General features: G+C 40.6%; 1 protein-coding gene across 2 annotated transcripts; it reads left to right on the top strand.

Annotated features, from left to right (window-relative positions):
- Window positions 1–10,143: 10,143 nt before the first annotated feature.
- Window positions 10,144–14,431, top strand: eny2 (ENY2 transcription and export complex 2 subunit). Of its 2 annotated transcripts, XM_030750181.1 has the most exons (6): window positions 10,144–10,234; window positions 10,344–10,395; window positions 10,588–10,668; window positions 11,120–11,190; window positions 12,233–12,307; window positions 13,734–14,431. In XM_030750181.1, exons 1-6 carry the CDS (start codon window positions 10,183–10,185, stop codon window positions 13,805–13,807), a joined length of 405 nt encoding a protein of 134 aa, XP_030606041.1. In that variant the 5' UTR covers window positions 10,144–10,182; the 3' UTR covers window positions 13,808–14,431. The 2 variants fall into 2 exon arrangements, with proteins under 2 accessions (XP_030606041.1, XP_030606042.1); XM_030750182.1 differs by lacking the exon at window positions 10,144–10,234 and having other exon boundaries at window positions 10,241–10,482; window positions 13,734–13,807.
- The last annotated feature ends 272 nt before the right edge of the window (window positions 14,432–14,703 follow it).

Genomic DNA, 14,703 nt, shown 5'->3' with positions numbered 1-14,703 from the left:
ATAACTGATAAACACCAATAACTAAACCTCCCAAACATCAGCATAAACACTCCCACAAGTCCCTGCTTCTGTGGCTCCTGCCATTGGCTGCCACAATTTTACATTCATTCTGTCCACAATTTTGTGCACTTTCATTCTCCTTCATGTTTAGGAGAATCATTCATTTTATTTTAACATTTTCAACAAGATTCCCAAATATTTTAGCAATGACAGCAATTCAGCTGAAAGCCTTCAGGTGCAATACATTAAACTACAGTACTAAACTTGGATTTAACTTCTCAATATGTTTTATGGTTTTTCTTCAACTACAGTTTAAATATCTTCAGGCTGATTCTTGCCGTTTAAAACTGGTCAAGTTCATTGATATTTTGGCAAGCTAGAAATGAAGACCTTGTAGCTTCTGGCAATTCATGTGATCACCTACTGGTTAAACAGAGAAGCTGCATTTAATTTAGACAAAGTGGGAATGCCTTAAACATGAAAATGGACCATGGTCATTTACTGCCATAGCCCTTGAGTCATGGTGGTGCCCTTTCAATATTTTTTCTGTTTTTTTTCAGCTGCAGTTTAATTGTCTCCAGGCATTATTTATTTATTTTTTACCCTTTATATTGAGTGGTAATTAAACAAACTTGAGTTGAAGAAGAAAGAGATCTTCCCACTCTTTGCCAACCCTGTGCGCACCTACTGGTTGCACATAGGAATTGCACTTAAATTACACAAACTTGAACAGGAAAAATGGCCCAAGGTCATCAGCTACCATAGCCATCTCACTCACGGTGGCCCATTTTACCCATTTCAATATGTTTTATAGTTTTTCTTCAGCTGTAGTTAAAATTTCTTCAGGCTGTTTTTCTTCCCTTTAAGCATATTACGTTTAGTTTAGCTACTTTATTGACACTTTCAGCTATTTTATATTTCAAATTCATTTTTAGCATTTTTCAGCTGCTTTAACTCTTTCAGCCAATCAGAATTCAGCTCTGAAGCATTTCCTGGCATTTCAGCTCCAATCATTCTGCTACTCAGCTGTTCAGCTATCCAGCAGTCCAGCTGTTCAGCTGTGCTTTGAAATGTAATAAGTTCAGCATACATTCAGCTAGAGACACCATTTAAGCTTTAAAATAAAGCCAAGCCTTTCAGCTATCCAGCTGTTCAGCAGTTCAGCTATTCAGCAGTTCAGCTGTTGAAGCTCATTCAGCAAATAAAGTTTCAGCTGTTTGAAGCATTTCTTGGCATTTCAGCTCCAATCTTTCAGCATGGAGCATTCACAGTGCATTTTCTTCAAGAAATGCTTTTTTTCTAGTTTATTGTATATTGTTGGTATTTCAGTTCAAGTCCTCAGAATCTGGAGGGAGGAGAATCAGGGGTTGAAACGTGAATTGGTAAATGGGTGGTGGTAATGGTGGGGTGGGGTGATATCCAGTAGAGGTGCTGTTGGGAAAATTGACCCACTTAAAAACATGTTGTGAGCTCCAGTAGTTTGTTCTTTATGGACAGGCTATGATCAGCTGATCTGTGCTGCTGCTAGTTCTGATGTATACTGCTTTTTGTGGATTTACCCAACTACATTTACCAATACACAGTCACATGGTAAATGAGCTATCATGTCTGTTTTCAAGGCTTTGTGCTTGCTCCCCTTCTGTAGCTGGCTAAATGGCTGGATGCCAAAGTGCCACAGTGGCAAATTTATTAAAATCTGCAGACATGAACGCATGACAGGGGTGAGAAAGAAAAATATTAATTTCCTATATTGTTGGCCTCAGTTGGAAGGAACACAAAGTTCTAGCACATGAAAAATGAAATCTCCTTGTTATCATGTGTTTAACTGCTTCTGAGTTTTCATAACTGGTTAACTGAAGGTTTCACAATGCAGTGCTGGCTCACTTTAGGCTCTGAGGAGATCATTTAAATGAATCACACAATCATGTATTAATTGCTGAAAACTGTGAGTCACCACTAAGTCAGTACCACAAATGTTTCTTGCTAAGTCGAGTCTATTTGTGGTCTTCAAAATATAACGTAACAGAGCAGCGGGTGGAGGCAGTGTGAGAAGAGTTGCTTATTTTAAGATGTATATTTGCTTTGGATGAATAACAGGCACTCACCTTTTGCAGACAGTGAAGTAGTTTGTTGTGTTCAGTTTTTTGGGTTTTTTTTTAGCATAGAGGCTGAACCACAATAAAAACCTGGAGAGTGCCTCCATTTGCGTGCCTTTAGTCAGCAAAAGTACACTCACACATCTCTCCAGCATCTCAATCATCAGCTTTCAGGCATTCTGCCTCTTTTGCTTCTCTTATCAAACACTGACTCTCATCTTGTTAATCATGTAACATATTGAAATATGTTTCAGAATACAGACATCAGTGTTAACCTGGCAGATATGAAACTTTTTTCATTGTTGTCTGAATCTTACAGTCTTGTCATTTGGGTGTATTGAATGAAATTAAGAATTTTGCAGCAATCTTAGTAGAAGATGTAGCTGACTGCATGTCACATTATATTCTTTGACTTTAATAGATATGTGCAGCATCACACAGCATACAGAGATCATAATGTCATGGACAGCTGTGTGGCAGGCAGAGAAGGACCCAAATGCAGGACTTAGAACACAAGGAGTAAAAATGAACTCAGCTTTTTTAACAGGAAAATAAACTTAATCTTCAGGCTGACATACATAGACTGGAAACTAGGAGGACCACGCAGAAACACAGAGCACACAAGTCACCACCAAGGACATGACAAAGAACTGAAGAGGACACAGAGAATATATACACATGAGGTAATCAGGGAGAGTGGAGACAGCTGACGAGAGCAGGTGAGCAGAGGAAGCTAAACTGAATCCAAGATGTACATACATGGAACAAGGGACTGACAAAATAAGAGGAAATAACCTGAGATGGAAACAGGAACGCAAACTCGCCAGAGCACAGTAACAAAACCAACACTAGAAATACATGAGCCATCTAATCTTTGGCTGTGGAAGATTAGATTATCTTAACTAACCCAGGACCATGACAGATAAAGTACCTCTTAAAACTGAGAGTGATGGGCACATTTAAGCATAATGGCACAGCTGCATAACTTTATTAAAACTCAGTGGGTCAGGATTTGACAGAAATAATGTTCTGTGCTCTTTTACACATCCAAGAAGTCGACTGTTACACACACTCCAGGATTATATGATTGAACAGTTTGGAATAAAGTTGCTGCCTTGTGGATAAATCCTGAGCTCCATCTGATCCGTCAGGATTCATCATGATTGCCTTAATGAACAGTTTGCTGTTTGTGTTGAAACATATGGATAACAATGTGATCCTGCAATTATTTGGTTTCTGTTTCCATTCAGTTTCCTAAAAAATGAATGTGTTAAAGCCTAACTAATGTTCATTTTGTCAGGTTTTAACACCTTAAATTAAATAGTGTTGGTTATTACTGAAGTGCCTCATTAGTGTCTGCCTTCATGAATGTTTCCACTGATCTCCAGCAGAACTTTTTTATTCCCATCGACCTGCTGCTAATTTTTCTTGCTTAGCAAGTCTAGACTTATGGTTTTCTGAGTCCCAGTAATACAACAGTGATGATCCTCTAGCTTCAGACAAATGCCAAAGCATGAGCAATGATGCCACATAATCTGCAACTGCCTTGATACTTTGGGTGCTGAAAAAGTCACAAGAGTGCACACACAGGACAGAGAAAATCATATAAAAGGAACGCTAATTCATTCAGCATTCATATCCTTTCTTTCATTGGTGGGCAGAAGGAACATTAACCTGGAAATCTTGTTGGTGCCAATGCAGAAGAGTGAAGAGGGGCACAGAGTTGTAAGAGAGCTGTCACCTAGGATCCACTGTAAAACTGCTTGTTGTATGACTTTGAAAAGCTCTTATGAGCAGATGGCAGCTGGAAATGAGCTCAAAGGAGCTAAACTTGGGTCACACCAGAGGTGATGCGGTGAGTGAAGGGAGCATCAGAGACATTTATGGCATCACTGCAAATTTCAAAAGAAATTTTTATGAGTTCACCATGAAATTTGTTGGAGGACTCTTTTTGTTGCCCTGTTGCACTGCTTTGCACTGCAAGCTAAAGCAATATCACAAAAAAACAAACAAACAAAAAAAAACAATTGCTGTTATCCTAGTGGAATGCAATATTCCCACATTAGAGTGTAATTCTTAACATTTCAAACTTATTTTTACTGGGTGAATGCAGATGGTTCCCACCCCTTCGTTTCCTGTTGCATCTTATAAGCGCTCTTCATGCCAAGCATGAAGTGCAGTATAGCTATTATTAGCGTACCAGACACACTGAATTGAATTCTTGGGGTGTGCAGGGTTGTCAGCTTGAAGGCAAAGCCATATAAATAGCCAATTTTATTGTGTGCACGTAATTTTAGAGTTCCAGAACAGAGTTGCAGGGCTCGTGACCAGTACCAGAGCTCACAAAAGTATCATCAGCTTTTTATTTGAAGAATTATCCAGTTATCCATTTCTCTCCTGTGTGCAGCACGCTCATCCGTCTAGAGTTCTGGCAGCAAAGAAAGTAATTGCAGGCTCACATTAACAGAGCAAAGAACCTCATGCAGCAGATCTCTTCAGCTAGCTGTCCAGCTGCTCCAGGCTGCTCCGGCAAAGATAAGTGTGGTAATAGGCTGAGACTATGTCAATTGTATGGGCTGGGAGGGAGGGAGAGAAGATAAGAGTCTGTGTGGAAGGTAAATTCTTTATACAAGTAGCAGTCACTGGAGCTCTCTCCTCTCAACCTAAAGGCTTGTGTGCTTGTCCACAAACATGAACAGCAGTATAAACACCTTGGAGTGTGTCTGAGATGAAGAAAAAGTCCCCAGCAGCAATGAAATCCTCTCTATCTTTTCATTTTCTTTTCATCTCACTGACCAACTGTCAGCAGAGAGGCAGATAATTAGCCAAGGCTCCCTGCACACACACACACATACGCATACACACAGCAGACAGGTTTTCTCTGTCATGCAGACCTGCACGCACACAGAAGACCGTTACTCTGCCCAAAGCAGATACGGCATCAATCAGTCTGACATAAGGTAATGCAGGGGGAGGAATTTCCCACTCGAACAAGAAAGGGAGTCCTGCTAAAATTCTCTTCTCAGACAGTTTTTGGCCAGAATTCAAAAGGCAGGGTGTCCCTCTGGGGCATAAGATTTCTTCAGTCCTGCTCAGCCTCAAACCCTACATACTGTAGCTACCCTGTCATTTTTATTAAAAGGTTTTCAGGCCTTTCATACGTCCATCCTGCAATGAGAGTCTGTCAGTTGTGGCTAAATGTGACCCGCTGGATTTTAGGAAACAGTGGCAGCAGTTACACTTATGCAAGCTTTACCAGAAGTCTGCTAAGTGATTAATTAAACAGAGCAACTGAGCAGAACCGGAGTGGTGCTGTAGCAGTGACACAGGGTCTTTCATAATCAGGAAAAAGTCTTTTTTTTTTTTACATTTAGGAGTTTTTTGAAGACATATTCAGACTAAAGTTCCAGCTTATTAATTGCGTAAGACAAGAACTGGCAGCATCTTCTAAGATTTGTGCACTAGACTGGAGCAGCCTTCATTTGGCACCAATCACGGCCTTTGGACTTGCTTTATTTTTCTGTTTCTCCTCTCATCTCAATCTCTGTCTTATTAAAAACTTTGCATGGCAAGAGTCTGTTTGATTAACATTTAACACCAAAGTCAGTTTTCTTCAGTTACCTGTACAAAGCATTTGGTGTCCTAAAAGTTCACTTTTACATTTTCTCTCCATGGAGCTATATCTGCAGGCCTCTACTAACATTTACATTAATAAAGCTAAATCAATTTATCTTCCCTTTTCTTCAACAAAGAACCAGAAAAATGCCTGTAAAGATAGGACTGCTTAGTAAAAGGAGGACTGCTTGTAAATCAAGATGCTTTTCATGTTTGCATTGTATTAAAATCACCAATAAAATAGATTTTTTAAAGCAGTTATACATTAACACAGTCAGCCTCAAAGAGCAACACCTGAAAGTTTATTTGGCAATGCCACGTAATGCTTCTGCATCCTTTTTTAGCCAGATAGTTATTTTTTCTTTAGATTTAAACATTGCTTAATAATGCAAAATGAGCAAGAGAAGGGAAGTTTAAATGATGAATTAGTGACGCGAAACCAGTGGGTACAATAACAGTTCTTCATTTCAAGAAGCAAGACTCCTTTGGTGGAGTCACATTATTCAGATCAGACTTGTTCCAAATTCAGCCTAATAAAAATCGACAAAGGAGGTCTGCGATATACGAATGAGCTCATTTTCAACTCCGAATCCTCAAACTGAGCAAACGCTGACCAAAAGGAGATGAGTGAATATAGCAAATTAGGTCAGCCTGGAGAAAGGCTGACCATTAAAGACACTGCTACTCATAAAGCCGTGATATTAAGATGTGACTCAAAGCTTCAGTCTGCTGCTGGATCAGATCGGTTCATTCTCAATGATCTTTTTCATCTCTGTTTCCTAACATGCAACATAAATGCAGGCTTTTTTTTTTATTATTAGGAGGTGTTACAGGTGAGCCATTAAACCCGGTGAACACCACACTAATTTGGTTTGGTACTTTTTTGATCCAGCTCAATTCAATAAACATGAGTCAGAATGATTTATTTATTTATTTTTGCTACACTGGTGGGAAAAAAAAGTACATGTATGTAGATGAGGTTCACCAGAAAGCTGAACATTACTGCAGAACTCTCTGGAGGAACCCAGAAAAAGAAAGAAAAAAAAAAAAGGGGGGGGGGGGGGGTGTCTTCAGAGACAATGCTCCCCTGGAGACCCAACCTTTTATTTCACAGATTATGAGAGGAAAAGGCAAAGACCTTTAAAAAGGTGTCATGTATCCACCAGCTCACAAGTGGCTTTATTGGAATAGATATGCACCCTATGTGAAAGTGTCCTGGGGGTATCTGGAACACCACTTGTGCACAGCAGAAAGAATGAGCTAGGTATTCATTTTGGTCTTCAGCTCTCTGCATGAGACCATTTTTCAATCCCTGCCATGTGAACTCTGATGTGCACTCTCCAGGACACAAACATTGTTGCCTCCCAGACCCTTCTGTGCAACATCAGCTTTGCTTCGCATTGTCATTTTATGGTTGTGCTTTCTGACTAACTCTCCAGCTGTTTTTGTTGTGTTTTTTTTATTACCCTTCCTTTCATAAGCTTTCTAGCACCTGCTGCAGAGCATCACCCACAGTGGAAAGTAAGAAGCAGTTAGTATGAAACCAAAAAAAGCTTAATTTGGTTCTCATCAGACCTTCATCTAGTTTTCAGAGTCTCTCAGGTATTATCAAAGATGGAGCAGCAGGTACCTTTGCCTTAAGAGGCACCCTATAAATCCCCACAGCAACTCAATTTTTGCATGTGAATGTGTTCACTGTGGTATGTAATGAGTACACGAACAACATCAGACACGAATAAACAATTTCTAGGCATCACTAAGTGGGCTACCGTGCACCATAAAAAGGCAGACTGATGTCAGCTGATCTGAAGAAGCCGCATTAATTTCACATCAAGTCACATTATCGAGCTCAAACTGAGAATCTCAATCTTTCCTTTTTGTTTGCTATACAGACGCTATTAACTGTATCCATCATTTTCACTTGGATACTTTTCAGTACTTGTTAACATGAATTTGATTCAAAGTCATGTTTTTAATTCATCCTGCTTAACATTTGCTTGTACCGTGATGCAGTTGTGATCCATAATCTTCAATTTGAACACTCCAAGTTGACATAATCCTGAGTAATTTTCTAGATGTTATATTTCAACATAGACTTTTTGTCTTGTGTGTGTTTTTTTTTAAACCAACATACTATATGGCCCAAAATATTTGCTTGTCTGCCTCCACATGCATATGAGCTTGAGTAACATCCCATTCTTAATCCATAGGGTTTAATATAGGGGTGGGACTTTAACGCGTTAATTTCGATTAATTAATTACGGGGAAATTAAAAATTTTAACCCATTTTAATCGCACTTTGCACCGTGGAACGTTTCTCAGTGCACGAGTTCTCGGCATACAGATTATATCGACGCACAATGTCCAAATTCAGGGGCCTCCTCCTTCGAAGGACCCGGCCCACGTCCTTCGCAGCCCAGGAAGACCACAAAGACTGTAAGTGAGCGGCCAGCCTTCATATCAGCGTCACCTGTCCTCACCTGTAGCTCATGTCACCTAGCAACCGTGAGTGTGAAGCACAGCTGTGGAAAAGCAGCTGGTTAAACGGAGAGCGAACTTTTGCTCCTTTTTGTGGTTTAATTTGAAGTCTTTATTCAAAATAAGCTATGAAAACAAGCATAACAACATCAAGGAATACAGCTGAGCGAATGATTAATTTCCAACTATATTAAGTGAGACATTAATGTTGACTAAAGATATCCAGTTATGATGCTTAACTTTAATTTCAGGACTTTGCTTATCACAGGAGCACTTCCACCCTTCGTTGGTCTGTGTAGTAGACTGGTGGGAAAATAAAATTTTGAAGTTTAAGCTTATGTATATTGATTCATTCATCAACCAAACTTAAATTAATATTTCTCATGTTAAATATTAAAATGTGATTAAAATGCGATTAATTAATTACAAAGCTTCTAATTAATTCGATTAATTTTTTTAATCGAGTCCCACCCCTAGTTTAATATCATGTCATTCCACCCTTTGCAGCTATAACAACTTCAATTCTTCTGGGAAGTTCCACAAGGTTTAGGACTGTTTATGGGAATTTTTGATCATTCTTCCCGAAACACATTTGTTAGGTCAGACACTGATGTTGGAAGGCCTGGCTCACAGTCTCCACACTAATTCTTCCCAAAGCACAAAGTCGGGTTGAGGTCAGGACTCTGTGCAGGCCAGTCAAGTTCTTCCACACCAAACTCGCGCATCCATGTCTTTATGGTCCTGCTTTGTGCACTGGTGTGCAGTCATGTTGGAAGAGGAAGGGGCCATCCCCAAACTGTTCCCACAAAGTTGGGAGCATGAATTTGTCCAAAATGTCTTGGCATGCTGAAGCATTAAGAGTTCCTTTCACTGGAACTAAGGGGCCGAGCCCATCTCCTGAAAAACAACCCCCACACATAATCCCCCCCTCCACCAAACTTTATACCTGGTAGCTGCCAAACCCAGATTTATCCATCAAATTGCCAGCCAGAGAAGTGTAATTCATCACTCCAGCGAACACGTCTCCACTGCTCTAGAGTCCAGTGGTGGGATGCTTTACACCACTGCATCCGACACTTTGCATTATTGTTGGTGATGTAAGGCTTGGATGCAGCTGCTCGGCCATGGAAACCCATTCCACGAAGCTCTCTACACACTGTTCTTGAGCTAATCTGATTGACTCTGCAGAAAGCTGGTGACCTCTGCGCACTATGCACCGCACTGACCCCACTCTGTGATTTTACAGAGCCTACCACTAAAATGCCTGAGTTACTGTTGTTCCCAATCACTTCCAATTTGTTATAATACCACTAACAGCTGACTGTGGAATATTTAGTAATGAGGAAATTTCATGACTGGACTTGTTGCACAGGTGGCATCCTATCATGGTACCACACTGAGCTCCTGAGAGCGACCCATTCTTTCACAAATGTTTGTAGAAGCAGTCTGCATGTCTACGTGCTTGGTATATACACCTGTGGCCATGGAAGTGATTGGAACACCTGAATTCAATGATTTGGATGGATGAGTGAATACTCTTGGCAATATAGCGTATGTATACACAAAATACAGTGACTTACAAATAGTACTTGCAGTGTTGAGGACAGGCCTATTTTGGAATTTCTATAAAGGGGTAGAAGAGGTCTACTGAAGAAGTGTTCTGGAAGAAGTAATGTTGTACACGGAAGCTAAATAATTAACACTTAATCCAACTCAAAATACCACTGAGTGTGCTTGCTTCAGACAGAACATATTTTAACTGCATTTCCAATACAGTGAACTACAAATAGCCCCCGGGCAACCAGCTGTTTTTAACCTTTTTGTTTTCGTAGACTGAAGTAATGTCCTTTTTTTCTTAAGATAAATAGCCCATTCGTGTTTTGAAAAGCTGGTGACAAACCCCAGTAAGTAAGTGAGCTACAGACAGCGCTCCATTAGATTAGATCTAGTGAACAACACCGCCACCGCGTGGCCTAACAGGGTACTGCATCAAATGGCTGCAAGGCGTAGGAACCATCGACCCAAACGGTGTTTCCTCTCGGAAGGTAATATGTGATGGTTAAATCCGCAGAGTCAAACAACTTGTGATTTGTTTCAGATTTTTTGTTCGCTTTAACGCGCACAGTTTCTTCACAATTTCTATTTTTAATGTAGCTACGCCACCGATTCTGGTAAAGACTGAGACCTCTGCATTCAACTTTCTCTGGTGCGTAAAGTGAGCGCTGACTTTTAACTTCGGCTGTGAAGCGTAAATTTTTATTGGCTATAAAAACATGGATTCTCGGAATGAGAAGTAATGTTGTTTAAAGTGCTTTATCAGTTTGAATGGAGTGTGTTACCGTTACGTGCTGTTAACTAACAGGATTCATTAACGCGGTGTTTCCTCCGTTTCTCGCAGGAAGTCAAAAACTATGAGTAAGGAGTCCAGAATGAGAGCTACAATAAACCAAAAGCTGACCGAGATGGGGGAAAGAGAGAGGTAAGCTGTTGTTCTTATATTATTATTATTATTTATATCTTTGTATTTGCTCACTGCATCTAATATTGTGCTGTGAAAAGCAAGCTAACTTAATCACTGAATGTCTGGCTATAAAGCTACTTTAATGCACAAGCGCCGTCTTCTTTCAGTAGCTCTGTAGTGCACAGGGTATCGGTTGCGTTACCAGCCACTGTAAAACCAACATGTTCACCAGGAAAACTAGCTTGCAGATGGTAGTAAATACTGAGCTGCCGTCGGTGCTTCAAGCCAGGAAGCATCTGCTCAAGTCACATATTCATTTCTCTGCCATGCATCTCTCTGAACGATCTGGATGTTACATAGAGAGATTGTCATCTTAACAGAGTGGACGTTTCCACCTGTTATTTGTAACTTTATTGGGATATGATACCAGGGGGCAATAATCAGATGTGTTCTTGTATCTTATTGACAGATTGAAAGAGATACTGAGGGCTCGGCTCACTGAGTGCGGCTGGAAGGACCAGATGAAGGCTCACTGCAAAGGTAAAAACAGTGTTGTCATTCAAATCAGATAGTTGCTGTCAGATTATGGGATTAAAAACAAATATTAAAGAAGCCTTTTCTTATTTTAACTGACTTTTTAGTTTATGGTATGAAAGGTTGAGTATATTTAAATGTTATTTTTCTGTAAACTGTAACTAGTGTCATTTCCACTATATTAAAGGGACCTTTACGTCTCTGTTGAAATTTATCAAAAGTCCCCAACAGTAAGTCATCCTTCGCTCAGAAAACAATGTGAAGGAAATAAAAATTGAAAGACTTGTTGAGAGAGGCATAAAAATCATCAAACCACTGGGAGTCACATCCACCTGCCTTCAGTGGTTTGGATGACATGGTGCTGAGCAGTGGCTTGGATGTGCTCTGATACAAACTGCAAGCCAAGGGACAGCTCTTCATTAACTTCAAATAGACATCCTATGCAGAGTCAAAGCCTCTCAAAAAGGTCCTTGTAAAGTTGTGTGTACTCAGCAGATTATTTTCGTCACACTCATGTTAAAGTCGACGTTGACATAAGATGTTACTCCATGTTTGCTACAGTACATGAACAACCTAAATTTTGGCTTTAACGCAGCACCGCCAAGTGTCATATTAGATACACAGGTTTTTGTGAGATTTTGAGACTTCTGCATCATCAGTTTAAATTGTTTCCCCAAAACACCCAAAGAAATTGCACGTCGCATTTTTATACAGTAAACTACACAAAAAAAAAAGGCAGATGTAGCAAATATGAGACAAAGTAAAACTCATATATGCAGATTAATATTTTATTTATTCTTTTAATTCACAAGGAGGTTCAGTAAGCATTCCATTGTCATGAAATTTGTATTTTCTGTTATTTCATGGTCCCTGAAGAGAATGAAACCAGTCTTCCAAGTTATAAGGTCACGTGTGTGTGTGTGTGTGTGTGTGTGTGTGTGTGTGTGTGTGTGTGTGTGTGTGTGTGTGTGTGTGTGTGTGTGTGTGTGTGTGTGTGTTGTTGAGACTGAATGTAGGCTGACTCATCTTTTGGTTTTGATATTTGCAGAAGTCATCAAAGAAAAGGGCTTGGAGCATATTACCGTGGATGACCTGGTTGTAGAAATCACTCCCAAAGGCAGAGGTACCTCAGCTTCTCTATTTGAATAAAACAGTGTGTAGTATACATACACTATATTGCCATAAGTATTCACTCAGCCATCTAAATTGATTTCAGGTGTTCCAATCACTTCCATGGCCACAGGTGTATCAACCAAGCACCTAGGCATGCAGACTGCTTCTACAAACATTTGTGAAAGAATGGGTCGCTCTCAGGAGCTCAGTGAATTCCAGTGTGGTACCATGATAGGATGCCACCTGTGCAACAAGTCCAGTCATGAAATTTCCTCATTACTAAATATTCCACAGTCAGCTGTTAGTGGTATTATAACAATGTGGAAGTGATTGGGAACAACAGCAACTCAGCCAATTTAGTGGCAGGCTCTGTAAAATCACAGAGTGGGGTCAGTGGATGCTGAGGTGCATAGTGCACAGAGGTCACCAACTTCATTACTACAGACTTCCAAACTTCATGTGGCCTTCAGATTAGTTCAAGAACAGTGTGTAGAGAGCTTCATGGAATGGGTTTTCATGGCCGAGCAGCTGCATCCAAGCCTTACATCACCAAGTGCAATCGAAAGCAGTGGTGTAAAGCACGCTGCCATTGGACTCTAGAGCAGTGGAGACGTGTTCTCTGTGACAAATCATGCTTCTCTGTCTGTCAGTTCGATGGACAAGTCTGTGTGTGGCAGTTGCCAGGAGAACGGTACTTGTCTGACTGCATTGTGCTGAGTGTAAAGTTTGGTGGAGGGGGGGATTATGGTGTGGGGGTGTTTGTCAGGAGATGGGCTCGGCTCCTTAGTTCCACTGAAAGGAACTCTTAATGCTTCAGTATACCAAGACATTTTGGACAAATTCATGCTCCCAACATTGTGGGAACAGTTTGGGGATGGCCCCTTCCTCTTCCAACATGACTGCACACCAGTGCACAAAGCAGGTCCATAAAGACATGGATGAGTGAGTTTGGTGTGGAAGAACTTGACTGGCCTGCACAGAGTCCTGACCTCAACCCGACTTTGTGCTTTGGGAAGAATTAGTGTGGAGACTGTGAGCCAGGTCTTCTTATCTATCATCAGTGTCTGACCTCACAAATGTGCTTTAGGAAGAATGGTCAGAAATTCCCATAAACACTCCTAAATCTTGTGGAAAGCTTTCCCAGAAGAGCTGAAGCTGTTATAGCTGCAAAGGGTAGGCCGACATCATATTACACCCTGTGGATTAAGAATGGGATGTCACTCAAATTAATATGCGTGTGAAGGCAGACGAGCAAATACTTTTGGCAATATAGTGCATCATTGACTTTTCTATCTAGGCTGTCCTTTTTTCTGTGTCCCACATTGTTTATATGACAAAACATAATATTTCAATGAATCTAAAGTGACAGTGTTGTGTTTGTGTGAGTGTAGACACAGAAGTTGTTGACAGCCACTGATATCATTTTTTCCTTACAGCCTTGGTGCCAGACAGCGTAAAGAAAGACCTTCTGCACAGAATAAGAGCCTTCTTAGCTCAGCATGCCTCATAATTTAGATTGTTTCATTACACCACTTGTCTATACTACCCTGATACAGATTTATATTTCTCACGAGTTCAGTGAATTCTCAGTCAGCCACAACATTAAAACTACCTCCTTAATATTCTGCTTTGACATCAGCTCATGGGCACAGAACCTGTCTGTCCTGTCTGACCGAGACATTGGAAGTGGATCATTTTGCAGCACTGGGCCTCAGGATTGTTCCAGCTCATCATGAGGACACCCAGTCCGGTTGGGACCTTGGCCATTTTGTGGCCGGGTCAGTCATGTTGTCAAGCTGGTCCTGAGCAGTGTTTGCAGTGAGGTAGGGTTTGTTGTCCTGCTGGGTGGGGGGGGGCTTGATCTGTCACAATGTGCCCATGGTAAGTGATGAATACTGGCATTTGAAGTTTCCCAGCAGAACATGGCAATTTAATGAAATGATGGATGTTATATACATCTCGTGTGAGTGGTTTTACTGTTGTGGCTGATCATACAGAGTACTGAGAGATCCAGTTGTTTCTACCAATCCTGTGGCTCCCCTTATCACATTTATGTAAATATACCTACCTTGCTCATGTAGTCATCCTTTGTACATGAGATGTGCTGTTTAAATAAAGTTTTTGCTTCTTTCAAGTGCACAAAGTCTTTTTCATAATTCCTTCAGATTGAAGCCTTTATTGTCCAGACCTTTGGAGCGGCGCTTGTTTTTAATGGGCATTTTTATAGTGGCACAGGGTGGATACACAGTTGCTGATTTCAGGATTATATTTTCTATCACGATGATGTAACCCAAGGGTGCCCAAACTCCCGGCCCTGCCCCTACTTACAGTCTGCGAATTGATATTAAAAATAATATACAATTTGGCCCTTTAAGTTACTTTTTTGACATTTCGCCTTCCCCTCCA

This window comes from Archocentrus centrarchus, chromosome 16 (assembly GCF_007364275.1).
Source record: "Archocentrus centrarchus isolate MPI-CPG fArcCen1 chromosome 16, fArcCen1, whole genome shotgun sequence".
NCBI lineage: Eukaryota > Metazoa > Chordata > Actinopteri > Cichliformes > Cichlidae > Archocentrus > Archocentrus centrarchus.
This window is presented reverse-complemented; position numbering and strand designations above follow the sequence as displayed.

Excerpts from the sequence above, each read along its gene's own strand:
- eny2 (XM_030750181.1), top strand. The coding sequence starts at position 10,183 with ATGGCTGCAAGGCGTAGGAACCATCGACCCAAACGGTGTTTCCTCTCG. Across the intron at positions 10,235-10,343 it reads ACGGTGTTTCCTCTCGGAAG|CTACGCCACCGATTCTGGTA; the intron begins GTAATATGTGAT and ends TTTTTAATGTAG. Across the intron at positions 10,669-11,119 it reads GAGATGGGGGAAAGAGAGAG|ATTGAAAGAGATACTGAGGG; the intron begins GTAAGCTGTTGT and ends TCTTATTGACAG.